At 26.8% G+C, this 27,372-nt stretch overlaps 5 protein-coding genes across 5 annotated transcripts; 1 reads left to right on the top strand and 4 right to left on the bottom strand.

The window, feature by feature from the left end:
• Positions 1-2,150: 2,150 nt before the first annotated feature.
• Positions 2,151-3,551, bottom strand: VNE69_09139 (uncharacterized protein; the record flags this gene model as incomplete). The annotated part of the gene is made up of 1 exon (XM_065474659.1): positions 2,151-3,551. The coding sequence occupies one exon, from the start codon at positions 3,549-3,551 to the stop codon at positions 2,151-2,153; it is 1,401 nt and encodes a 466-aa protein (XP_065330731.1).
• Positions 3,552-6,952: 3,401 nt separating this feature from the next.
• VNE69_09138 (putative SP-containing protein) lies at positions 6,953-7,891 on the bottom strand (the record flags this gene model as incomplete). The annotated part of the gene is made up of 1 exon (XM_065474658.1): positions 6,953-7,891. One exon carries the CDS (start codon positions 7,889-7,891, stop codon positions 6,953-6,955), a length of 939 nt encoding a protein of 312 aa, XP_065330730.1.
• Positions 7,892-12,807: 4,916 nt separating this feature from the next.
• On the bottom strand, positions 12,808-13,299 carry VNE69_09137 (putative SP-containing protein; the record flags this gene model as incomplete). Its single annotated transcript, XM_065474657.1, has 1 exon — positions 12,808-13,299. The coding sequence occupies one exon, from the start codon at positions 13,297-13,299 to the stop codon at positions 12,808-12,810; it is 492 nt and encodes a 163-aa protein (XP_065330729.1).
• A 392-nt stretch (positions 13,300-13,691) lies between these two features.
• VNE69_09136 (WD40 repeat domain-containing protein) lies at positions 13,692-14,978 on the bottom strand (the record flags this gene model as incomplete). The annotated part of the gene is made up of 1 exon (XM_065474656.1): positions 13,692-14,978. The coding sequence occupies one exon, from the start codon at positions 14,976-14,978 to the stop codon at positions 13,692-13,694; it is 1,287 nt and encodes a 428-aa protein (XP_065330728.1).
• Positions 14,979-22,025: 7,047 nt separating this feature from the next.
• Positions 22,026-25,504, top strand: VNE69_09135 (uncharacterized protein; the record flags this gene model as incomplete). Its single annotated transcript, XM_065474655.1, has 4 exons — positions 22,026-22,057; positions 23,909-24,422; positions 24,477-24,996; positions 25,035-25,504. The coding sequence occupies 4 exons, from the start codon at positions 22,026-22,028 to the stop codon at positions 25,502-25,504; spliced, it is 1,536 nt and encodes a 511-aa protein (XP_065330727.1).
• Between the last annotated feature and the right edge of the window lie 1,868 nt (positions 25,505-27,372).

Raw genomic sequence — 27,372 nt, 5'->3', positions numbered from 1 at the left:
AGTTTTCGTTTTGGAAGGTGTAAAAAATAATAATTCAATATGGTTTTTTTACAGTCTTAAGTCGCAGGCGAAACCTTCGTCCTATTCTAAAAATTTATATAATAAAAAAATATATTTAAATCACTTTAATTATCAGTATCACATAAAAAACCTAAAATAGCAAAAATCTAGACTTTCAAAGATCATGTTTTAATTAATTAATGGTGAAAATGATTTAAAAGCATAACTGTTAATGTCGAAGACAGGAATTTATTTGTTGAAATTTTGGCTTTAATATATAACTAGCTATAAATACAACTAGCAAAGAAGAGGGACACTCGAAACGATAGCTTTATAATTTAAATTCATACGTGCATAAAAGTATCCAAAAATATCTACCATAGTCGTAAATACGGCAATAGAAATCATATTAAATCTTGTTTTAGCTCTAAATCTCTGATATTTCTATGGTAGAGTTAAGTGTAACCACATTTGAAAGCTTATGGGCCTTCTTTTTTTAAAGTTTCTAGATTGTTTCCTGTTTAAATGCTTGGTTTTCTTACACTTCTAGACATTTGGTTTGTAGTCTAAGTTGATAAATTCTATATGGCAAGTCGACCTTCACCTTTTACTCTATAGCATTTTTTTAATTTTTTCCAAATCTTTAACACAAAGAGTAAGACAGCAAAGTCTCTTTATTTATAAAATATTGCATTTTTTCTAGACAATTATTAATTCCTTTTTTCTTTGATTTTAAATTTGGTGTATGTTGCACTTTTCCCTTTGTAATTAAACCAGGACGATTCAGCATTGCAGACAATTAATTAATTCTTATGCTAAAATCCTTATGTTGCGTTGTACAAATTTGATATCTAAGTTTTAATTGTTGATTATACAACTTCGCTATATATTTTTGCTTCTGTTTACATCAATCTCACAATATAGTTGTTGTTTTTTCAAAAAGTTAACTCATTTTTTAATTTGGTACTTTTATTACCATTTAGCATATTTATCTCACTTAATAATTTATCTTGACTAGACTATCAAGTCTGTTTACTTTTCATCGTTGCAATCATTATCAATGTAATCCTGCAATTTAACTTTTATAAGAATTTTCACATCTTCTAAGAAATATTGATTAGACGGTGGACTTAAATGAATCTTTTACTATAAATTTTTTTGTTTAGGCTGAATTCTTAAATAAAATACTTTATTTGGGCATAAATAATATCTTACTTACGATATACCTTTCACAAGATACGCTTATAGTCTCTTCTGACAGTTCCTGAAGTTCCTTCTTGAATCCACGCAATAGACTCTTAAATTCTCCTTCCTGATCAATATCAAGCCATGTAAGACTGACATAGTTAGGCTTTCTAAAGTCATTTTAAGGACTCAACAATGATCTTGATAACTATGATTATCCTTTACTACCAAATTTGGTAAAAACTCTTGAGAATTTTTCGATTAATTTTAAACAGAAAAAAAAACTTTACCTGTGAATAATAAGAATAATTCGATCGAAGTTAACCAATAGACATTACATTCTGGCAAAATAAAATACCAAATTAACAAAAACCTTTAAATAAATGTGTATCTTGTAGATTTTTTTTGAGTATGTTTGTGCGTTTTATAAAAACATCAATATTGTCAAAAAAAATGATAAAGGTAGTAAAGTATTTGTTATCGTATACAATATTATTTACACGCGCAAAAAAAATAAAAATATATTAAAACAAAAAAATATATATTAAAAAATTAACTTAACTATAATATTTTTTTTACATTTTAGTTTTAAAGCTTGAAAAAATAGTATATTGAAAATAATATCAGTTGCCATAATTTTAGTTTAGATGAAAAATTATTATAATATACTATTGAATTTACTTTCTTCAACAAAAAGCAAATAAATGTTTGCTTGGCTTTATAATATAAGTAAAAAAGATCCGTTATAAAAACTGAAAATATCAAAAACCAAATAAAATATTCACTCAAAGATATATATTAAATCAATTGAAATAATATCATATCAAGTAGTTTATTTGAAATAAAAAAATTTTATTGTTTAATTTTTTTATACTTTTTTTTTGAAGAATTTCCTTTATCGAAGCTAAGATAGTTTTTCAATTGTTTTTTTTTCAATGTTGCTTCTATTGTAATTATAAGCATTCTTACATTTTTTTCTTTTCATCATCATCAGAGATTTTGTTGTTTTTAATACAACAACATAACAAACTTATTTTTTTAACCTTGGAAGAGTAATTTTTGTCATTAATATGCCTATCTTTATTTTCCACCGATATATTTTTACCACTATGTGATTTACTTATAGATTCGTATTTACTATTATTATTATTTTTATCATCTATTTCGCAATAAATAGGGTCTATTTTGATCTTATCGGTTCTCTCATTGTTATTCTCGTCTATCTCATCATAAATTGGTTCGCTGTTTGTATTGTTTTCACCATTGCTGTTCTCTACAATTTCATTTGTTGCTGGTTCACTGCTATTTGATGGAAAGTAACGTCTTACTTTACTTGGAGGTCTTTTGTATGTCTCTTCGATGTTTTTTGGCTTTTTATAAGTTTGTTCGATGTTTTTTGGCTTTTTATAAGTTTGTTCGATGTTTTTGGGACTTTTATAAGTTTGTTCGATGTTTTGGGGACTTTTATAAGTTTGTTCGATGTTTTTTGGACTTTTATAAGTTTGTTCAGATTTTTTAGGTGCTTTATAAATTTTTTCATTTTTTTTAATTTTATTAGAATTTTGATGTGCATTTTTTAGACTTTTAGAATGTTCTTCGTTTTTTATTCTTTGTTCATTATGTTGAAAGCTATCATATACTTGACCATCTATAGTTTCTTGTTTAGGATTTGTAATATATTTCTGTGTTTTATCATTGTTTTTTTTCATGTGGAAATTTTGTTCCTTGTAAATTTCATGGGGTTGTTTTATATTGGGACTAGTTTCGGGCAATATTTTTGGATTATGTACTTGTTCCATTATTGTTTTTTTGTCTTGTTGATTTTCGATTTTCATCTCATTTAATTGATTGTCAAAAAATAATATATCTTTGAGATTATCAAATACAATAACATCTAAATCTTTAGTTATTTTAGATCGCTCTGACAATTCTAAGGTATAAAATTTTTTTTCAAAATTGAATAAAAAATATTCCGAGCACATAACAGTATTATTAAGCTTACTCTTTTTAAATATTCTATATATATTATTAGTTTGTATATCAAATGATGTCTTTAGAATCCTTTTAACGTCGAAAATTCGTTTGTTTGAATTTTCATAAGTAGATTGCCCTTCATGCTTATTATATTCAGTATATATATTTTTAAGATCTGATTCATCACATGGATTAAGATTATAAATTTTTACTACTTCCTTGTCTTTAAGAATTGCATATTCTTGAATTTCAAAGAAACATGAAGCTGTTTCTGACAAATCTTCATCCATTCCTAGATAGATGTTCGTCTCATTCATTCTTTCGCTAAAAACGAATAAAGAGACTGTATTAATACACGTGCCGTTTAATAAATATAAAAGAAAGAAATTCATTGTTAAGGGGATGTTTTTTTCCTTTTTTATATTAAAATAAATTAAATAAAAATATCAGATAATTTTTTTTATATTAAAATAAATTAAATAAAAATATCAGATAATTTTTTTTATATTAAAATAAATTAAATAAAAATATCAGATAATTTTTTTTTATATTAAAATAAATTAAATAAAAATATCAGATAATTTTTTTTTATATTAAAATAAATTAAATAAAAATATCAGATAATTTTTTTATATTAAAATAAATTAAATAAAAATATCAGATAATTTTTTTTTATTATTTTGTTATTTAAATATATTTTGTAATTTTTATTACTATTTTGTTATTTAATTATTTTTTAATTTTTTTTGATAAATTGTATCTGTCAAATTTAATAAATGTGACGAAAGAACAAATCAAAAAAATTAAAATATGTTACATTAATAATGCATGATTTGTAAAATAAAACTTAAACAAATTGCTTAAAAAAGATGTTAATGCAATGAAATAAGAATAAAATAGAAAATTTAAAATTATGTATTTAACTAACGAAAATTAGAAAACAAATAAAACTAATATCAAACAACAATTGGTATATTTAAAGACATACATTTATTGTTAAAGTATAAAAACATATAGAACACTACTTGTTATATTTTTGTTTCATCAGATCAAATTTTAAAATTTCTATGAAATATATCATTTCAAATCATTTATTGTAAATAGCAGTATATTTTTATAGTGTCGTGAATTGAATATCTTAGATATATTGTATAAATAAATACAACTTATCTTAGATATATCTAACATATAGAAAGTACATCAATTTAAATTGTTTGTTTTTGCATTTATTTTATTTTTTTTTTGTTATTTAAAGACCAAATGTGATGAGAAAATAGTAAATCATAGATGTGTTATTCAACATTTAATTTAAATATTTAAATTGTAATTCATTTCCCAGTGTGCTATAATATATTAAAATTTTTGAATATATTACATTATTGTAGAATAAGTATTTTATAAATATTTTCAAATAAGTTGAAATAAATTGTCTAAGCACATAAAACTATTTCTAAGCGATTTTCAAGTAAAATGCAAAATAAATAGAAAAGAATACAGAAAAATTAAAGAATATAGATTAAAATTGCAACAAGGAAAAATATGTATTATGGTGTAAATTTTGGTTTGTTTTGTGTACGGATTTGTTTGAAAACTAGTACTCTAACATTAATTTTTTTTTTCGTAACTTTGATTATACATTACACGGAAATAGTTTGAATTATCTTTTACACAAAATCGATATTTCATGAGCTAATTTTTAACAATAATATCTAGTTATTAAGATAATTTAGAATTAATAGAATAGTTACTATTATATAATTCCTAAAAAAATTAAAAATCATATATACACTATAAGCTATTTTTATATCAATTATATGATAAAATCGGGTTTATTTTTTTTTTTTTGAGTGTAAAAAATATAATTATTTACATGAAAAATTTACTTACACGATAAATCGTGAATGACTAGTTCATATTACAAATAAAAAACGATAAAAAGACTTAGGACTATTAAAAAAGGGGGGAAACATTTTAATTTGTTAAATTAAAATCAAGGATTCTATTTATTAATCTGTGATAAAACAAAGCATTACAGTTTTATCAGTAACTAAACATTTATTAAATTCACAAAAAAATATTTATTGATTGTTACAATAATTTAAAAATTACAATTATTTTATGATTCAAAATTAAGTAACCAAATTTTTCAGATATAATGTTTTAAAACTGAAATAATTACAGATTTATTGGTTTGTATATCAAACAAAAACTTGAATCTAAAAATAATGTATCTTTGAAAAACTAATCTATAAATGCGTAAAAATTTTGTATTTGATACTGAAAACAATTATAACAAGAGAAATCTGAATACATAAAAATAGAAGTAATACTGCAGATTCAAAAATATCCCAGGAAATAAGAATAACAGATAAAATGCTTTGAGAAGAAGTTGCAGTGTTTTGTTGTTGTTATTTTACTTCAATTTTTTTTTAAAATGCAAAAAATATGAAGAAAAGCTGCAAATTAACAGAACGTAAGAATTTGCATTATAATTTGATTGAAAAATAGTATAAACTTATAAAGTGAGTTAAGTATCATATTTGCAAATGCGAAATCTAATTATAAAAGCTATACATGATTATATTGCCCAATATTACATGATTTTTCTGTAATTAGACAATTGTATGGATTTTAATATCTTATGGAATAAATAGTTAAAAAAAATATAAACTACCATAAATATCAACTTATATGTTTAATATAAAAATTAGAAATTACTTTGCGAGATTCATACAATTAATTTTTTAAATATATTATTGTAAATTAGATAATTTCGCTAATTTATTTATAATTATAGTTTAAAGTATAAATTAAATTTATTTAATATTTTATCCTATGCTAAAAGAAAAAAACCAATCTGCCCAGATGTGGAGCTAATGAGTATATTGAGATAATAATTGACACTAGGATACATTTAAGTATCAAAATAAAGTATAACAAGCATGATATACTAATTGTGGACAAGTTGAGAAAAGCAGTGGCTGTTGTTGAAATTGATCAATTGCTTTAGCAATTCATGCGGTAGAAACAGAAAAGGAACATAAATACGACTTGCATAGAAATCAAGTGGCTTCCTCTATTTATAAAAGCCAGAAAATGTTCCTTATGTGATGACTTGAGTTGGAATAGTAACTAATTTCACCGCGTGCATACCAAAGAGCTTAAAATAGAACTCAGAACAGAAGCATATATACAAACAAGAGTCCTTAAAATGGCTTAGAAAGCTTAACTATCTCAATCAGACAAAGCTTTATACTGATCACGAAGAGGGCTTTAAGAGTTCAATATGTGGATTTCAGAAGGAACTCCGGAAACTATCAGAAGAGATTGTAAGCTATCTTGTGAAAAGTAATTAGTAAATAAGATATTAAATATAGCTTAATAATGTATTTATTTTTAAATAAATTTGACGCACGAGAGTAAATCAAAGCCAAAAAGTAAGCTTATATTCTAGACCTGGAGAAGCAATGTGTACTTCTTAAAAAACATTAGCTGTTATGAACGCAAAGGGAAGCATTACAAAAACAAATCTCCGAAGCTTTTAAAGAAAAAATTTGGATTACAGCAATTATAATATAATTGAGCTGTCTTCTCACGTGTAAAAGACATCACTTTGACACTTTTCGATTTCTTTACCTCGTAAACAAACAATAAAAATTTTAATAGATACTTCTTACTTGGTGGTATGAAAGAACAACAGAATAAATCTTTAAAATATAACTTTTCTATAATAGAGTTGCATCTCAGAAGAGAATACGACTTTATCCAAAATAAAAACAAGATTAACGAAGTATTACTTTTTATTTTTGATTTTCTTTTTCAAAGAAAAAGAGCGAATTAATTTTTTAACCCCCTTTTCTACAAAAAATACATATGGTATTTCTCTATATGCAAGTAAAGAAATTTCATATGTTTTTTCAAATTTAGAAATGATTTTTTGTTTAATTATATTGTATAGTTTCTCCTTTTCTTTTGTTTTTTTCTCTATATTTTTATTATGTAAAATTGGCAGCAGCAAAAATTTATTATATTCTGATGTGGATTGGAGAGCATCTAAATTAAATACACTAGTATCACTTGTTTCATCTGTATTTTTATCTAGTTCAAATATATATGTATCGCATGTTTTTTCAAGATCATTAAAAAACTCAGTGTTATCTTTAAAATGATATGGTAGTAAAGATTTAGTACTTCTTGATTCTTTATGTAATCTTATATGTTTATTTGTGTTTTCTAAGGTACTTTCATATAAACTTGTATGGTTTGTTCTATTATGTATGGACATTCCCCACCATTTGATAGTTTTAAATTTAGTATCAACATTTAAATTAAAAAAGTCCGAATATTCAATGGTATTTTTTCTTATAATTTTATATAAACTATCCTTATTCGATTTGAAAGTTGCCTTCAAAATTCTCTTACTATAAAAAAATTTATTTTTTGGAACATCGATAGATATATCAGTAAATCTGATATATTCCGACTCTAAATTTTCCTGATCTTTGTCTTCGAATAAACTGAAGTTATAAGAACTTACTAAATTTTTTAATGAACCATCATTTTCCTCCACATACGCATATTCTATTATTGAAAAAGAGAATAATGGATCTACTTTTATGTCCTCTTCTAATCCCATATATAAAATTACTTCTGTGTCTGTTTGCCAAAAACTAAATAAAGATATTGTATTAAAACATGTATTAAACAATAAAAGAAAGAGTGGACAATCCATTATATGGGGTTTTTTTTTCAACATAAATAAAATAAATTCTCCTTTAATGTAAAAAAATAAAATCTATGAAATATTTTTATCAAAATTTTATAATGTTTATTTCGTGTGGTTTTTAATAAACAAATTCAAAATATAGATATATTTTATAATCAATAATATATGGAGTGTAGTATTAAAAACAATATGCGAAAAAATACATGCATGGAGTTGTTTTGATAAATTTGACATGTCATTTAAAAAATTAAAAAAGAAAAAACGTTAACCACATTATCCAATTGATCAGTTTTTAACTAAGTTCAAGTTTGAAATTATTAAACATATGGAAAAGATTTTTTAATTATCTGCTTTTCTTAGTCAGAAATCCATTGAAATTTTGCATATATTTAGTAATCATACTAACTATAATTGTTGAACAGTAAAATCACATATTCAAAAATAAACCGATCGTTTTTCGATTACCATTACATCTATTTGATTGACAGCCATCAAAAAACAAGGATATCTATAATGAAAAAAATGAAATTTATTTTATCAATAAAATTGTTAAATCACAGGAGATTAAAGTCCACTTTAGCACGCAAAATTTGATATAGGGTTTTTTGTGTTTTTTTTTTGCCCCTTTTTTAAAAAAATGGAGGAGAGAAAATGTGGAGGTAGGAACAAAAATTAAAATTAGAACAATAAATTTATTAATGCATCAAAAACAGAATTAGAATTATTTCTCTGGAGCATATACCTAAATAAATAAAGTTTTGCACTATTAACTGATCTATTTGATTAGGTATAGAATTTTTAAGGGAACGACAATTACCTTCTATGGTATTGGTATGAACTCCCGTATTTGGTTCTTGTAATATAATGAATGATTAACCATATGATGTTTAAATATAGTACCCAAAGAATTGTAGGCTCTCCACATATTGCTATATATAATACTATCTCTATTTACATATTTCACCAAAGTTCAGTAAGTGTTTCTTTATCTTTTTTTTTTTTAATATAAAGCATTATGATTCTACGTTCTATGGTTCGTTCGACCATGCCAAAACACCAGAAGCCTTTCACTAATTTACCTCTATTGTATTTATTTTTTCCAATTTTTTATTCGTCGATTTCTACTATTATCCCTTCTCCACCCAGCATATTCAGAGTAGATAAATATTTATCGTAAATACATATTTCCTTTAGTTTTTTCAATAATGAAGATATTGATTTTTTCGTACAACCCAAAATTTGACAAATATGCTTCCGAGAATAACCGATAACCCACATGATAAGTATCTGTAAACATGTTATATGATTGAGTTTACAATTATTAAAGAACGTATCATGCCAAATGGAAATTGACTTTTTACAATCTTTCCAAGTACACTTAAAGATACTACTGTATTTTCTTTCTTTCCTCATTCTACCATAACATATATCACAAGTTTTATTTTAAAATTTCACTATTAAATCATTATATATGATTTCTAATTCTTCTCTCGTCAAAATTCTCTCCTCCATTTTTTAAAAAAAAGAGGCAAAAAAACACAAAAAACCCTATATCGAATTTTGCGTGCTAAAGTGGACTTTGGCCAAGCCTTCAAATACTGTTTTTTTTTGTGTTTTATGTTTCGGTTTTGCACTTTAGTTTCTTTTAATTTTTTATTTTAAAACATATGCCAAACACCCTCCTTTTCGTCTGTAGCCCCTTGACATGTTATTTGAGAATTGTCGACATTTGACGTACACATTGACAAATTTTTTTACATTTCAAATCTCAATCAAATTATATTTAATATCATACACTTTTGATATTATAGCTCATTAAAAAATTATTTTTGAACTTGAACACAAGTTTTACTTTATTCATACATGATGTATAACTATTTACTATGTAAAAATATAAAACGGCTTAGTGTCTAAATCAATCTAACAAATACAAAAGCGGACTCGTAGAAAGTGACGAAATCGAGACGTAAATCTAATAAAGTATCAATAAAAAAATATTAAGGGTATTATACAAATCTAAAGACAGATAAAGGTCTGCTATTTAAAGGATGAAATATTTTATATGATTTTTGCAACGTTTGTATACATAAAAGGTATTAAAACGGAATATAGAATAAATTGTAAGATATTATTTAAATCCGTCACATCGACTAATTTCCGAGGTTTTTTTTGACTTTGAAAAAAAAATCAGTCATAAAAAACATGCCAAAAAATATTGAATGTATCTGTCTACAATATTATAAAAAACATTTTATTTGTTTTTTGCCCTTATCTTTTCGTGTTTTGAAATCATTAAACTGCTTAATTTTTTCTTATTATGCTAAAAATCAAATATATATTTTTTACTTCGGGTTATTTTTATTGAACAACGTCTATAATATATGTTAGACGTTTTTATTTAATTATTATTTATATATAACTTGGTTTAAAACTCGTCAGAATCGTTTTTTAAAATTTATTTAACCTTAACCCTATGCAAAAAAATTTTAAGAACATAAAACTATCAAGATTCTGCTTGATAAGTATCAGAAATTGAATTAAAAAAATTCAAAATCTCAAAACTTTTGTATTATAATTTAATGCAATTTTTTTCTATAAATTTTGCTTATATACTATACTATTTGTTTTTAAAAATTATCATTCTTTTCTTTTAAAGTCTTTCTTCAAAGTAGAAGTTCATATTTTAAATATAAAAGCAGTAAATAACGTTTAAAACGGAAAGGATTTAACTAGAAATAACATAATAGAATATGTCGCCATCAAAATTTTCTTAATCGTTTTTATATTCGAATAAATATGTTTCAGCATACTTAATAAAATATTTATATTCTCAGATAAAATTTTTGCTTTATATTTGATTCTAAATTAATCATGATGATATAAAATACCTAGTCTATGATAAATATTCGTTAATATTTAATATTATATATATATATATATATTTATAATTCTATTTAGTACATTTTCCCAAAATACATCTGAAATATAACATGTTTGTCGACCCCAGACTAATATGCTACCATCATCTTGCTCAGCATCTCTTATAAAGTTAACACAAATCAGAAATTAATATCTCAAATGGAACTATTTAAGAATTGTAACTTTAAATAAATGCAATTTCCTTCAGACTCTTTGGTTAAATCCAATAACGTTATTTATGTTCATTAAAGTTGACTTCCACTACTGCTCCCTCGATACATAAATATAAAATTAGTTTATATCAGCGCGGCACAAGGCGTTTATCATGTTATACAACGTTTTTCTCATAAATAGGAAGAATTCAAATGAAAATATACGCATAATGACTGTTACGAAATTTCATCGCCAATCTAAAAAATTATCAATGTTATTTAAAACAAAACATTGTATTCAATAGCAATTATAAATGTGCCTAAAAAAATTAATGCTGAAAGAAAGGTTTAAAATTATATGCAAAAGATTTTGTAAGTCTTTGAGGTTTTTATAGATTAGTTTACTAGCTATGGTTTTTGTAGGATAATTTATAGTTATCGTTGCGATGTCAGAAAAATATTTTTTACTTATCTATAAAAGTTCATTTTTTTGAATAAAAATTTTCTTATATGCATTTACTGACATTATTATAATTTATTTTTAAAAATACTTTCATAACACTTGTTTTTTTTTCTCATATTCGAGAATTTATTTATTATGATGACATGACAGATTCTTGTTCTGTGAGGATCGATTTGGATTTAATGTTATATGTATTATGTGACTAATATAATTATTCAATTTCTTTTACTCTATCATACATAAAATTATTTAATACTAATAGATTTTTTTTCCTGAGGAAACACAAATATATAAAAAAGTTGCGAGACCTCTAAACCATTTGAGTCTACATCCGATCATAGCAAAAAACAAGCAGTATTGAGATTTTTTTAAGATACAACCCCTACTACGATAGCGTACAACCAAAGAAGTACAAGGTCCTAGATACTTTTAGCCCAGTGTTCGACCCCGATACTTTCGTTGAGCAATGGCTGAGTATAAATCCAAAAGTTAATAAAAATGTTTCTACTTTTTATGATGCAGTCGGAACATTATAGATAATATAAAATGTCATCGATAAATATTAAGTTTATCGATGAAACTTTGTCCGTCCAGCCACAAGAGAATTAGAATCTAATTTAGAAACGCACATCAAGGCCGAAAACAGTATCCCTCTGGGGCCCATAATGATACATAAAAGTATCTGATTATTACGGCCTGTTCAGACTTAAGCTGGTGATCTCTGAGTGGGATCCCAGGGCTAACAAGAAACAAGACTAGTATGGAATAAAAGGTCTCGTGTACCTTATCCTATAAGATTCTGTAACACGGTGACTATAACTGGTGGGAGACTGGTGGCCAACGCAGTCCTATAAAAAAACTGCCGGCTAGTTATGTTGTGGTGCAAGGATCCGCGTGTGCAATTCGGATGATTGTGGGGACCTTTGAGTAAGTACGTTAGTGTCTCTTCTCAGGTTCTTAATAACCATGCAATTATAGTATACTCGCTGTGCGGTTGCTCTTTACGCGTTTTGTGTATAATGAGAATGTTATCTTAAGCAAAATCCAACGGACAAGGGGATCTTGCTGCACCGGCATGTTATATGGTGGGAGTTTTAGTAAATACGAAATTCACACTACCAGTTATATAAGATCACGCCCAGATTCCTCTGGTACCTTTGTAAGTTCTTTTTATCTCATACTTGCAAATAAAAAAAAGGCCCTAGCTTTAGCCATCGAAACATATACAAAGTCATAACATATAAATTTTTTTGATTAATTACACATTAATTTTTACAAAAAATTATAGTCTTACTAAAAGAGATGAAATAACAATGCTCAAATCGATAAAACAACTATTTATTTCTTTTTTATCTTCTTATATTTATTTCTTTCCTATTGCAATATCTTCAATATTCCAATACTTCTAAGTGATTATTTACTAAACCATTTTCAGACATTTTTATATTATAAAATTCTTCACTAAAATTCATTGTAAACGTATCAGTATACACACCCAATTCATCATTATTTACATATCTCCTAATTCTATAAATTTTATCTCTCTCTACATTTATCACTGTTTTTAATATTCGCTTACTATCAAAAAACTTCTTCTTCAATATGTCGCCTATACATGTTTGATTATATTTTATATACTCGTCGTTTATAATTTCTGTGTCAGTATCGTCAAACGATTGAAATTTGTAGATATTTAAGAGTTTCATTGATGTTTCAGTACTATTTTCATGTAGATCGAATTTGTAGTGTCTGATTTTTCTTACGTTGCCTATTATACCCAAGTATAAAAGTGTTTCCGTTGATGATTTTTTGACTGTTAATAGAGTTACAGTATTTATACATGAGAAAGTTAATATTTGAAATAAAAATATAAATTTCATTTTTTGAGGGGAAATGTTTATTTTTTCTTGATATTGATGATGTCATAATATTACACTTTTAAATGGGAATATAGTTATATGTAATAGATTTATTTTGTAGACAATAAATCTACATGTTGAAGATTTCAAATTTTCTTGTTATATGAATCTTTGTTTTCGATATAATCAATAATGTCAACTATATCTGTTGTAGTACAAGTTTTTTGTAGTAAAAAATTCTTATGTTTAAAATTGGCATTTACATGCATTGCATTATATAGACAAAGATGATTCTAAAAATTTTGAATATTTAATTATATAAATGCCACATAAATTAAAATTAAAATGTTTAAACTATTTCTTAGTTTAGAACAAGTAAGCCTACAAAAGCGCGAAATAAAAATAAGATATCCTCAAAACCCCCCTCTTGGTTTTTTCTTATTTTTTATTATTTTCGTCACTTTTTCTTCTTTTTTATCATTTTTCTTTTTAATCATTCCTTCCAAGTCTTCTTTTATCATTCCCGAGACTCCATTTTCAACACCTTCGATTCTTTCATCTTTGTGTTCTTTCTTCGTCATTTTATATTTTTTAAACAGAATATTAAAAAATTTTCTTACATCCCATACAATATTAATTTTTACAAAATTCACTTCACGATTTTCACAGAATGTATATATTCCTGATCTTGTTAATACATAGATCCTCTCGTCTTTTACATCTATATCTCCACATATTTCGTCATACAAGACTGTTTTATTGTTTTCTAAATTATCAATAGTATAATATTTGTATGCTCCACGTTTGTAGTTTAAGATAATTAAATTATTGCATATTTGGTATTTTGAAGTTGTTATGCTTTTTATCTTTTGTGTTTTATTATTTATAAAATCTTTTACTATGAGAAATGTTTTGGTTTTAATAACAATATAATTCTTGTAAATTTCTACGTTTTTCATAGGTTCGTCATTATATATCATTATTCCATTTATACTATCATTTATGATAGTTGCAGAATTGGTTGTATTATAATTTGTTTTTTTACTGCCATCTAAATCATTGTTAGTTGCATTATCAAGTTCATTTTGACTATTTATATTTGTAATTGAATTGTTGTAAACAATATCATTATTTATTATTTTATTAATTGTCAGATCATGTACATTAAGCAATACTACTTTATGATCTTGTGTCACTATTATAATTTTTTCTTCATATCCTCTTATAATTCTAAGCTTCTTCTCATACTCTATTCTCCTCACACACTCATATTCGTCATACACTCCAATTTTATTGTCTTCTTCTATTGTATAAAGTATCTCATTTACCACACAAAAGTCTTTTACTTTTAAGTTCCAGATTCTGAATTCCTTATAATCATAACTTAGGAAATATTTTCTAGTTTTTATATAGATTAGTTTTAGAGTTGAATCTATTTTTAATATATTGCTTGTTAAATATACTTCAATGTTATGGTCACCTACTATGGTCAAGTTTGACTTATTTGCTATGTACAAAGCGTATGTATTTGATCCTATTGTTTTAAGACGACCGTGAAAGTCTGTTTTTGTGGATGTTTTGTTAAAAGTGGATTTTTTTAATGAAATGGGATCAGAGATGACAAGTTTAGGTTTGAATTTGTATTTTGTGTGGAAGATTGGAAAAGGAATTCCAAATTCAAAGCAAAATTCATCACTCATGTTTAAAAGGGGTTGGTTTTAAATATTAATTAGATGTAAAGGGATTATATAAAGGAGTATTTGTGATATAATGTAAAAAAATATATTTTGTTGTAGAATCAGTTTTTTAATGAAAACAGATGGGCTTTATAAGGGGTATAATGTAAAACTAGTTTTATGCTCATGATTCCTTTTATTAGGGGTAATTTTTATGTTTCTGATTTAAAGAGAAGCAAATGAACCCCCCAGTAAATAATCATTTTTTTTTCAAACCACCCTAACAAGTGCAAAAAAGGAGAAGTAAATAGAAACAAAAATCATTGACCCTTTTAAAATAGTAAAAATTCAAAAAACATATAATTTTACCAAAAACAAATTCTAAACCATTTTATACTACTAAACTATAGCTTTATAATTAACTCGTCAAAATTTTTATGCAATATTTGTTTTATATAATCGATTTCGTAATGTAAATGTTACCAGAAGGAGAGCTGGTTATTGAAGAAGGCTTTTTATTAGAAGAAGAACTATATTTATTTGGCATGTTCGTTCTATTTAAGATTTCTTAAATAGTTTTAGTTTCAGATCATTATGATTTGTTTCATCTTTCAGTTTTAGTCTGATTATTGGCGTGTGCAACACAGCCGGTAACAGTAAATATTGAAGCATTTTCACATTGGTCTTACTTTTTACTAAATATCAAATTTGATTTTCAGCCTAATTTTAGAAATTTGAAGCTTAAAAAATTGGAAGGATTTCTAATTCCCCAAAAAGTTACAATAAAATCGCATAATAACTAAAAATAAACAAAATTTTTTCTAAAATTATTAAATCTATATTTTAATTACTTATTTGTTTGTGACCTATATTTATTGTGCATTTTAGTGCTTGCAGATAACGCTTGGTAAAATATTAAATAATAAATGTCACCGTTCGGAGCGGACGTTAGGGAAAATGCTTACTTCGAAAGGGTAAAAAATTAAAAAAAAATTGGTGTTTATTTGTAATTTGCATTTAAAATTTCTTTATTTTAAGGGCATGAAAATAAAATTGAATAACAATGAAAGACAAGAAGTTTTTGTCTTTTTACAGACTGGTATTGTTCCAACAAGGTTGGTAGAAAAACAAGAACGAGATGCTTTCAGGAAAAAGGCACAAAATTTTATCCTTTTGAGGATATAATTGACTCTATCACAGAGCTCACGGTGAGATTTAAAGTAGGTCTATATAGATCATTAAGATTCTTTACCACCAACGACCAACGATTCAAAATCGATTATATAAAATTGATTCATGTCTCAAATGGGCATGTGGGACGGGACAGATTGTTTCCATTATTGCAAACAAAAGTCTACGACGCAACACAAAAAGATATCCAGAGGGTCTTGAATAGTTGTGATATATGTCAATCAAAGAGAAATCTAGTAACTAGACCAGTTATCAGACCAATTGTAGCAAAGTATCCAAGGGAAAGATATGTTGCAGACTTGATTGATCTCCGGCCATATCACGAACTCAATGAAGGATATAAATGGTTATTGAATATTGTAGATTCTTTTATCAAATTTTGCTGGACGGTACCACTATATGACAAATCAAGTATTAGTGTTTGGAATGCTTTTGAAACATTGTTTAGGACGTTTGGTTCTTGTTATATACTTCATACTGATAACGGCAGAGAATTTGTAAATCAAACACTCGTCGATTTATGTCATAAATATGAAATAAGACATGTAAGGGGGAGAGCTAGATGTGTATGGATACAAGGACAGATAGAACGATGCAATCAAACAATAAAGTGGATGTTTGCATCTACTCTCAGGACAAAAAATATTTTGGGTCAATGGACCAAAGTACATGAAGAAGTTACCTGGTCATATAATAATTTAAGACACTCTACTACGAGACAAACACCATTCTCTTTAATGTTTAATAGACCCATTAGGGACATAATGGACGAGTCTAGAATCACGGGTATTCTAGAATCGATTAATAGCGAAAATCACGAACAAATGGGTGATGACGAAGAATGCACTGGAGAAAGTTTATCAGATGTTCTAAATTGCAATACTAATGAGGAAATCCAGCAACTATATGCTCTTAATAACACAAACCTTTTTTTAAATAAAATTTATCATGATGCAGCAAGAATTCATACACAAACTGCTGCAGATAGAATGGTACAAAGAAGTATGTGGAGAAATGATTTTTTAGAATTTAAAATAGGAGATAGAGTCCTTATAAGACCTTACTTGGACAACAACGTCAATACCAGAAGACATTCTCTTTATGAACATTTAGATGCTGAGGTCTATATTGTAACAGACATAATACAATTTAATAAAGTAAAATTATGCAAAGAAGATGATAATGATATTATAATAGAAGAAATAAGTACTAGAGATCTAAGGTTGCTTGGTAATGAATAAAGTACTAAAAATTTTGTTTATTTTATTTTTCTCCTTCTTTTCAATATTCCCTCCCATTATTATAAAAAAATAGCAAAAATTTACCCCTCAAAAAATCGAGACAAAACTTTGGTTATCATTTAAGACGAACATTTATTTGTTCTTATTTTTTGGTTCGATCCTCACTGAAGAGTTTTTTTTAATTTTTTACCCCTGGCGTCCGCTCCGAACGGGCGTTCGCTCCGAACTGTGACAGTTAATAATAAAGAAAAATCATCACAAGTCTGATTAATTTTATAATAATGTCATGCCTAAGGGGATAATACCCATCTTTAAAGTATTTTTCGACGTTTACTTATAATATTTTTATTATTAAAATTGTTTATTTCTTAATATCTTTGCCTTTGTCCTGGTCTAGGCCTATCTTGATATATTTCTCCTCTTCTCATTTTTTCTTAACCTTCTTTTAAAACTTTTATTTAAATATTTTTTGTAAAATATTATGGATGGAATTTTTGATAAAAATTAAATATCAAAAATTCTTGACATAGCATCAGGCTATGACAAATAAATTCTAAATTATATCTTTAAAATATCATTCGAAGTATAAATTTAAATCAAGAAACAAAAAAGTAGAATTTTACAAATATTTTGATCTTTATCTTATACGTATGGTTGGTTCTCTTTTTTTGCATATTTTGAATTAATATACGATTATTATCAAAATTGATTGATCGTAATGTTGAATTTTTGTAATTTTTGAAAAGTATCGTGGGCTCATAAATTAAAAATATCAATTTTTTTTAATTATAAGAAACAATATGTTATATGACAAATAATGCAACAATAACCTATTATTGTGATCCATAACATATAAATGTATTGCAATTTTAAGAAAGTTTCTTTTGCCTATAAGGTTTCTATAGACAGAAAAAAATTAAATAAATCAGACTTGTTGATAATTTTAAATATTTTATATGTAACCCCTAATTTTTTATGGAGAATAACAATAAACATATTAACATGGTGGAGAATGAGATAGAACCCATGAATACAGAGATTAGTAGAGATAACATTATAAATGAGATACGAAGGTTTGAGTTAATGTCCTTTTTTAAGAATATGGAGGACGAGAGAAAGATTGAGTGGATTATGAGTAGAGCCAGTTACGATTTAATCGACTGGCACTACGAGATTATTGTGGGTCATAAAAAAATGACCTTTGTGAAATGGAGACAGTTGGCTTTAGAAGCATTCGGAAATAAAACATTGTCTTTAGCAAAACTGTACCGAATAAAGCAGGACAAAGATGAAAGCATTAAACGATATATCATGAATGTAAAGTCTTCTTCTTGGATATTTAAACTTAAAGAAGAAGAAGTAATTGAAATTATTACAGGTGGGATAAGAGATGAACTTGGAAGAGTAAAAAATTTTTGGAAATTAGTGGATCTTTGGATGAAAAAATTATTGATAAGTTGACAATCATAGAAGAAGAATGTTTAGAAGAAAATAAGAGAAAACAAGAAATGCAAGATTTACTGAAGAAACTTGAAAGTTTAAAAATCGAAACTACTAAACAAACCATTAAATGTTACAACTGTCAAAAATTAGGACATATTGCAAGAAACTGTCGTATGGGAACCAATTATAATCAACAGGGAAGTAAGAAAGTGAATGAAATAAGCACCGAATTATCAGACATTATTAAAAATAAAGAAAATTCAGTTTATTTTTATGGACAAGAGGTTCCTGTTACTTTTGACACTGGACCAACGTACAACTTTATCAGTAACGCGGTAGCTGAAAAGTTTAATCTACCATTTCAATGGAATTCTAAAGAAATGATATTTAGGACCTGCCTTGAAGAGCCTTTTATTGTAAACAAACATACATTTATTGATTTGACGTATAAAGACCAAGTTTATCGTTTTAAATTTTTTATTTTACCCAAAGTGAGAATCGAGAAAGTATTGATCGGGAAAAATGGGATGAGGGAGATGATGAAAATAGAAGATGAAGGATATGTGTGTAAAATCAAAACGGAACCAGGCAAAAAATTTGTAGAACCCGTATATACATTGTCGAAGAACATGGAAGAAGGCGTTGGAATGGCGATTCAGAAGCTTTTAAGCAAGGGATACATTCAGGAGTCTAAGTCTACGTGGCTTAATAATATTCGGCCGGTAATAAAACCAGATGGTTCCATTCGAGTGACTACAAATTTAGTGGCGTTAAATAAACTAGTTGAACTTGACAGATATTCCCTCCCCAGAATAGACGAGATTTTATGTAATTTGCGTGGAATGAATTTTTTTTCAAATTAAATTTTTGGAAAGAGATAGATTTAAAACAGCATTTAGATTTAAACATAGACTATACGAGTGGAAGGTAATGCCTCAAGGATATAAAAATTCTCCCGCAATATTCCAAAGGTTCATGGATTTTGCACTTAAAGAAGAAATAGGAAAGAGTTGTTTCTGTTACGTGGATGATATTTTAATTTTTGGCAGAAATGAAAAGGAACACGTTGAGGCATATAAAAGAATTAGAGAAGCTTTGGATAGAAACAAGCTTAAAATAAATGAAGAAAAATCTAGTTTTAAACAGCGTGAAATCGACTTTTTAGGACATCATATAGAAGAAAATAGGATACTCCCATTAGTTGATAAGTTACAAGGAATAGAAGATTTAAAATCACCAAAGGATAAGCAACAGCTACAGGAATTTTTAGGAACAATTAACTACTATAGAAGATTTATTAAAGACTGCTCCGGTATATTTAGTCCACTGTATGAATTATTAAAAGACAAGAAACAGTTCATTTGGACAGAGGAAGAAGAGAAACTTTTTAGGAAGACCAAAGAGATTCTCAAAATGAACACAGGATTATTCCAGCCAGATTATACTAAAGATTTTATTTTGACAACGGACGCTTCTAAGTATGGAATCGCGGCAGTACTTAGTCAAATTATTGATAAAGAGGAGATACCCATTGCGTTTGCTTCTAGGAAACAAAAAGACCATGAAATTAATTACGGTATTAGTGAAAAAGAGTGTTTGGCTATGTTATGGGGCATGGAAAATTTTAATTACTTTTTATATGGAGCGAACTTTGAGGTAATAACAGATCATAAAGCATTAGAAGTGCTTAATAAAGGTGAAATTAACTCCCCGAGAATTCAAAGATGGTTAGATAGAATGTCTAGATATTGCTTTAAAGTTACACACAGGCAGGGCAAAGACATACCTCACGTAGATTGTTTAAGCAGAAATTTTGATTTCGTTGAAAATGAGGAAATAAAGGATGATAATAAACAAATAGAGGAAGACAAAGAAGACAGGAAGAATATTGAAAATAAAAATAACGAAGAAGAAGAAATTGAATTCAAGAAGATTAGGGTCGAAGAAAAAGAAATTGTGCGAGCTATTCATTTAGAACTATTACATAGAGGAAAACAATCATTAGAGTATGAAATTAGAAAAAGAGGACTCAAAATTAAAAATGTAGAAAAGCTAGTTAAAGAAGTAGTAAATGAATGTGAAATATGTTGTCAATACAATTCAAAAAAGAAAAAAAAGTTTATTTTTGTTACGGCATTCGAAAGAGGAGAAAAGGTTGCGGTGGATATAATAGGCCCAATAGGAAAGCAATATATCATATCAGCAATTGATTATTTTACTAGAGAAGGTTTTGCAAAAGTTCTTAGTTCAAGAAACGATGAAAAGGTAGTAAGTTTTATAGAAGATGTCAACGAAAAGGTCAAGATAAAAACACTTATATTAGATCAGTCAAAAGAAAATTTAAGTTCAAAGGTCGTCAACTTTTGTAAGCATCATAATATTGAGTTACATTATACATCTCCCTACCATCACCAATCCAATGGTAGAGTAGAGAGATTTAATAGGACACTACAAGATCTAATATTTAAGAATAAGGAAGACAGTTTTTTAAAAACGAAGTTAAAAAGAGCTATAGAGATTTACAACAACACGTTTCATACTGGAATCTTAATGACACCCCAAGAAGCAACCTTGTTAAATGTACAAGACAAACTAAGACAGATTCAAATGGAAAATATAATAAAATACAATAAAAAGAATGGAAAAGGTGAGCAAGAACATTTTTTTAGACCAGGGGAGGTTGTGCTAATCAGACAAGAAGGAAATAGAGGAAAAGGTAGCCCTAAGTTTAAGGTTCGAGGATGTGTTTATAAAGCTTTAAAAAATAATGCGTTTATAATCAAGATAGGAAAAAAGAAAATAAAAAGACACGCTTCTCAGTTAAAGCTTTTAGTTGATGAGCCAATTTTGTAGAGGGGGATGTTGATAATTTTAAATATTTTATATGTAACCCCTAATTTTTTATGGAGAATAACAATAAACATATTAACAAGACTAAAATAGCAAATATATTTTAGCTAGTATTTCATCCTATTAGCATTATATTTATCAAAATTGTAGAGTACAAGTAGATCTATATCAAAATAAGATGTTTTATTTTCAAGCAAAAGAAATCAATGATCACACAAAAACAAAATAAAATATATTTTGATAATTCGGCATGAAATCAAATGCTTTTACAATCGCGATCGAAAAAAAATGAAGTTTTTTTTACGATAAATCTTTGTATAAAATTAAATTTAATGCTACCCTCACTATGTATCTGTGTAAAATGTTTTTAAGGCTAAAGTAACCTTTAGCACACAATTTTCGATATAGGGTTTTTTTGTTTTTTTTGCCCCTTTTTTTCAAAAATGGAAGAAAGAAAATGTGGAGGAAGAAACAAAAATAAAAATTAAAACAATAAATTTATTAATGCTTCAAACACAGAACTAGAAGAATTTCTTTGAATCATGTACCTAAATAAATAAAGCTTGGCACTGCATGATGACCTATTTCTATTAGGTATAGCATTTTTGAGGAACGCCAATTACCTTTGATGGTATTGGTATGAACACCAGTATTGGGATCTCGAAAGTGCAACGAGTGGTTAACCATATTTTTTTTTTTTTTTTCTTGCAAGTAAGAGGTAGGGAGAAACCTTACATAGGGACCAGAGGGATTTGGGAGTGATCCTCATCCAACTGGTACTGTGAGATTCTTACTCACTAAAACTCCCTCCATACACTTGCCGGTGCAGCAAGCTCCGCCGTATCCATTGGACTTTGGCTCCAGGAGAACACTTTCCATTTATACCTCAAATCGCGTCCAGAGTGACCTCACAGCGGATATACTTAACGGGCATGGTTATCTATAACCCGAGGAGAGACATCATAGTACTGACTCAAAGGTCCCTACAATCATCTGTATTGCACACACGGCTCCTTACACGACCACATCCCCAGCCCGGCGTTTTTATTGGGCTGCGTTGACCACCAGTCTCCCACTAGTTTCGGCCACCGTGTTACAGAATCTTGTAGGATAGGGTCCACGAGACCTTCTATTGCCCTACTTCGTCTAGTCTCTTAGTTAGCTCTAGGATCCCACTCTAGAGTGCACCAGCCATAGGCTCCAACTAGGCCGTACCCATTAGATACTTTTATTTATCATTAAGTCACCAAAGGGCGATACTGCTTTTGGCCTTGAGGTGCGTTTCTACACTAGATGCTAATCCCCTTGTGGCTGGACACACACAAGTTTCATTGAATCAACTTAATGATTACCGTGGACATTTTCATCATCTGAGTTGTTCCAACTGCATCATAGAAAGTAGAAACAATTTTGGTGCCCCTGGGAATCGAACCCAGCCAGTGGTTAACCATATGGTGTTCTTTAAATATGGTCATCAAAGAACGATAAGCCTTCCACATATCACTATGTATAGTACTTTTTGTACTTACAAATTTTAATAAATTACCCGTAAGAGTTTCTTATCTCTTTTTTTAATATATAACACTAAAATTCTACGTTCGATGGTACGTTCTATCATACCGAAACACCAAAATCCCTTCACTAATTTTCCTTTGTTATGTTTATTCTTTCCTATTTTAGTTTCATCAATTTCTACAACAACATCTTCCCCGACTATCTTACTAAAAGAAGATAAATATTTGTCATAAATGTTTATTTCTTTTAATTTTGTTAATATAAAGTACACAGACTTTTTGGTACAACCTAACATTTGACAAATATATTTACGTGGATAACCAAGAATCCACAGATTAAGTATTTGTAATATTGTTATATGATTAAGGTGAGAACATTCAAAGAAAGAATCTTTCCATATAGAAAATGACTTTTTGCAATCCTTCCAAGTACATATAAATAAGCCTTTCCCTTTACGTTGTACTCGAATCCTAGATGTACAATTATCACAAACAGTAGGTTGTCTTTTTATTGATAATTCATTATACATCGCTTCCAGTTCATCTCTTGTCCAAATTCTTTCTTCCATTTTTGAAAAAAGGGGCAAAAAAAACAAAAAAAAAACCCTATATCGAAAATTGTGTGCTAAAGGTTACTTTAGCCGTTTTTAACAATTTTATTCATAAAACCAAACATAGAACCTTACAAAACGATTCAAACTAAACTTCACGCAAGAATTACGACTAAGGATTATCTGTCTAGCGATAGGGGAAAGGGGAAAAATTACATAAATATATATACATATTATAATTGTAAAAATCGAGAATTTCTCTTTATTTATCAAAAGTTCACACCTAATGACAATAAATATAATGGTAAATTAACTATACTAAAAGAAAACAAATCTTTTGTTCAAATTATTGAGGAAATCGAGGATATCATAATAACAACATCATATGATCCATATAAATACGCATATGTGTTTATATACGAAAAAAATGATTATGAGAAATTTTCTGACATTAAAGAGTTAGTAGAAGAACTCAAAAAAACAAACGCTTTGAGAAGATTAAATAGGGAAGGTGCTGAAATTAACTATGAAAATATTTGTTGTAATTGTGATCTTTTGCAAGAAATAATAACTGTTTTTAGAAGTTTTAGAAACGTGTCATATCTAGAACCCCAATCTTCGATATGTTTTTATAAAAATTTCCAGACCAAAAAGGAGTTTATTTTAATAATTATTGACGTGGGAAGCACCCGTAATTTTTTTGAGTTTGATATTAGTGAATTATAGTACAAGATTGACGTGAAAATTAATAAAGTTTGTCAAGGCGACGAGACAATCTTGCGGAAACTTCTTGATATTTACAAGTTATCTGATAAAAATTATCATCTTCCAACATTTAGAAATCAAAAATTACGCAATGAATATAAAACTAGTGGGATTTACATAAAAGATAAGGATTCTCTAATTACAATTGATATAAAAAATACAAAGATTTTGTTTAAAACTCGTGAAAAAAGAGCTTATTTTCATTTAAAAAAAGCATCAAGCAAAAATGAAAATCTATTTTACATTAGTAGCAATTGCTATAATGAATTTCAAAAAATATTTTCTAGACTATCGAGCTTAGAATTCACTGAAAGAATCGAATTATTTTTTAATTTATTAAAAAATCACAACAAGATGATATTTTTTGTCGAAAGAATTGTGAACAAACCAGAAACAGCGCTAAATATGATATTTGTTTATCTAATGTATAATAATTATATAGTAAATGAAAATACATTTTATTTTATGATTGAAAATAAAAATGATAGTGAATTTGATATGAGCCAACTAACAAAAAAATAACAGAATATTTAGAAGAGGATATATTCGGAAAAGATCTATATTTAATAATATTTTGTTTGATAATTGAGGCAGAAACTTACATCCAAGAAAATAATTTTAGTGAAGATAAATTATTTGTAACATTAACGGAAATTGGAGATATTATTAACGAAAAAAATAACGAGGCGTCATCTGCAACAAAAACCACAAAAAAAAATATAAATTTGTTGAAAATTTTTAAAGAAATCGTAATTTTACATAATAATACTATACATAAATACAGAGATGAATATATAGCCCTAGTATGTAAAACAGCTGCATTATTTACTGGTTTGAGCTCTATAAGCATTTATGAATATAAACATCAACTGATTGAAAATAATAAGATTGAGAAGCAAACAGCTGTTACAGATTTAAATCTCAACGCAAGTGAGATAGAACAAAATGTGGAAGAGTTAATAAAAAAATTAAAAGAAAAAAACGGAGACTTGTAGTTGAATATGAATATAGTAATTGCAATAAATCATAACACTTTGTATACAGACAAAGTATAATATAAGTAAATGTTTAACAAGTTATTTACTAGGTTTATTTAATATACGAATAAAGAAATTACAGTTAAGTTAGTCGACGAATGTAAAAAATTGTCATGACTACGATTAGAAATTATTCAATATAAGCGGAAATAAGATTTAAAAAATAATACTGCATTAATTTTGAAATGAACCACATAACCTTGATTAAAGAAATTATTTCTGTATTATTATTATGGTATAATATTAAAAAAAAATTATAAAATTACTAGCGTATGCTTTTCCATTTTTAAAACGAAATTTATGTGCTACACATTCTTTTATTTTAATTTACCATTTTTGGTTGGAATAAGAACAGAATTGATATGATTTTCAAAAATCAAAAAGCAGTTTTCAAATTTACGAATGAAAAGAAAATAAATGCAATCGCTCAATAAAATTAAATGTGATAATTTATAGAAGTTCTTAAGTTAATTTACTGACTTCATTTATAAATTTTCGATGTTTAAACATTTTTGTAATTTTTCATAGAAGGTTCTAATAAATTCTAAAAAACAATTCGGACGATATTTTGAAACTGAGTTTTACATAAATATTAATTAGAATAAAAAGGCAGAAATATATAGTATACGTACTTACAATTGTCAAATTATAACGTTAAATTCATATTTGATATCATAATGTATAACAAGTATAAAAAGGCAGTTTATAGATTTTGAAAACACAAAAAAGGGAAAAAATTAAATAAATTTTTTTTATATATATGAGGTAAACACTTATAAAGAAGTAAATTATTCTAAAACTAAGAATTTACTTATAAAAATACTAGCGTATGCTTTCCCGTTTTGAAAACGGGATCTATTTTTTTGTTTTATAATATGTCCTTCCTCGGTAAATTTTATTAAGTTTCCATTTTGGGTTGAATTTATTTGAAAATAAGAAAACATGATTTTTAAAAATACTGTTTAGTAACATATAAGGAGTATTGTTGTTTAAAAAGATTTAATAATCTCAATGAGATAATTTTGGGAACTTCTAAGCTGACTTTTTGACACTTATATTCAAAATCTTTATTGGTTAAATATTTTTGCAATTTTCCGTGGAAGGGTCAAATAAATTCTAAAAAACGATTCTGACGATATGTTGGAACTGAGTTTTACAAAAATAATAAAAGAATAAAAATGCAAAAGTATAAACTAATATTCTTCGAACCCCCCCCCATCAGTGATACCATCATAATTGATTTTTAAGATAAAAACGATTAAAGTGTGTGAGTCCCATGATACATATGTTATTTATTATTAAATTGATCTTAACAGACAAAATGATCTTTAATGCCTAGTACACGAAATTTACGGATTTTCATACTAAAATAAAAAATCATTTAGAACATTTTCTACAATCTAGGGAAAATTTTAAGTTGTCTTTGTTTATTTACAAATAATATTTTTATTGTGCACGGACCATAAAGGTGCACATTTGATTCGTCTTACTAATGAATATAGGAAAATACTTTATATAGATTTATATTAATCATATATATAAAAGAATTTTATTTAATTTTTTACCCCTCTTTTTTGTGACTTTGGAATTTCTAAACGGTACATCTTGAGCCTTTTACGTTAAAATAATATCATTTTTAGTTTAGATGTTTCAATTTGATAATTGTGAGTGCGTATATTATATATTATTGCATTTTAATTCATATTATTATTTTTGTAAAACTCAGTTCCAAAATATCGTCAGAATCGTTTTTTAGAATTTATTTAACCCTTCTAGAAAAATTACAAAAAAGTTTAACAATAAAAATTTGTTGACAATAAGTGTCA

The sequence above is a fragment of the Vairimorpha necatrix genome, chromosome 9, assembly GCF_036630325.1.
Source record: "Vairimorpha necatrix chromosome 9, complete sequence".
Lineage (NCBI taxonomy): Eukaryota > Fungi > Microsporidia > Nosematidae > Vairimorpha > Vairimorpha necatrix.
The sequence above is the reverse complement of the archived record's forward strand: the minus strand, read 5'-3'. Positions and strand labels throughout refer to the sequence as shown.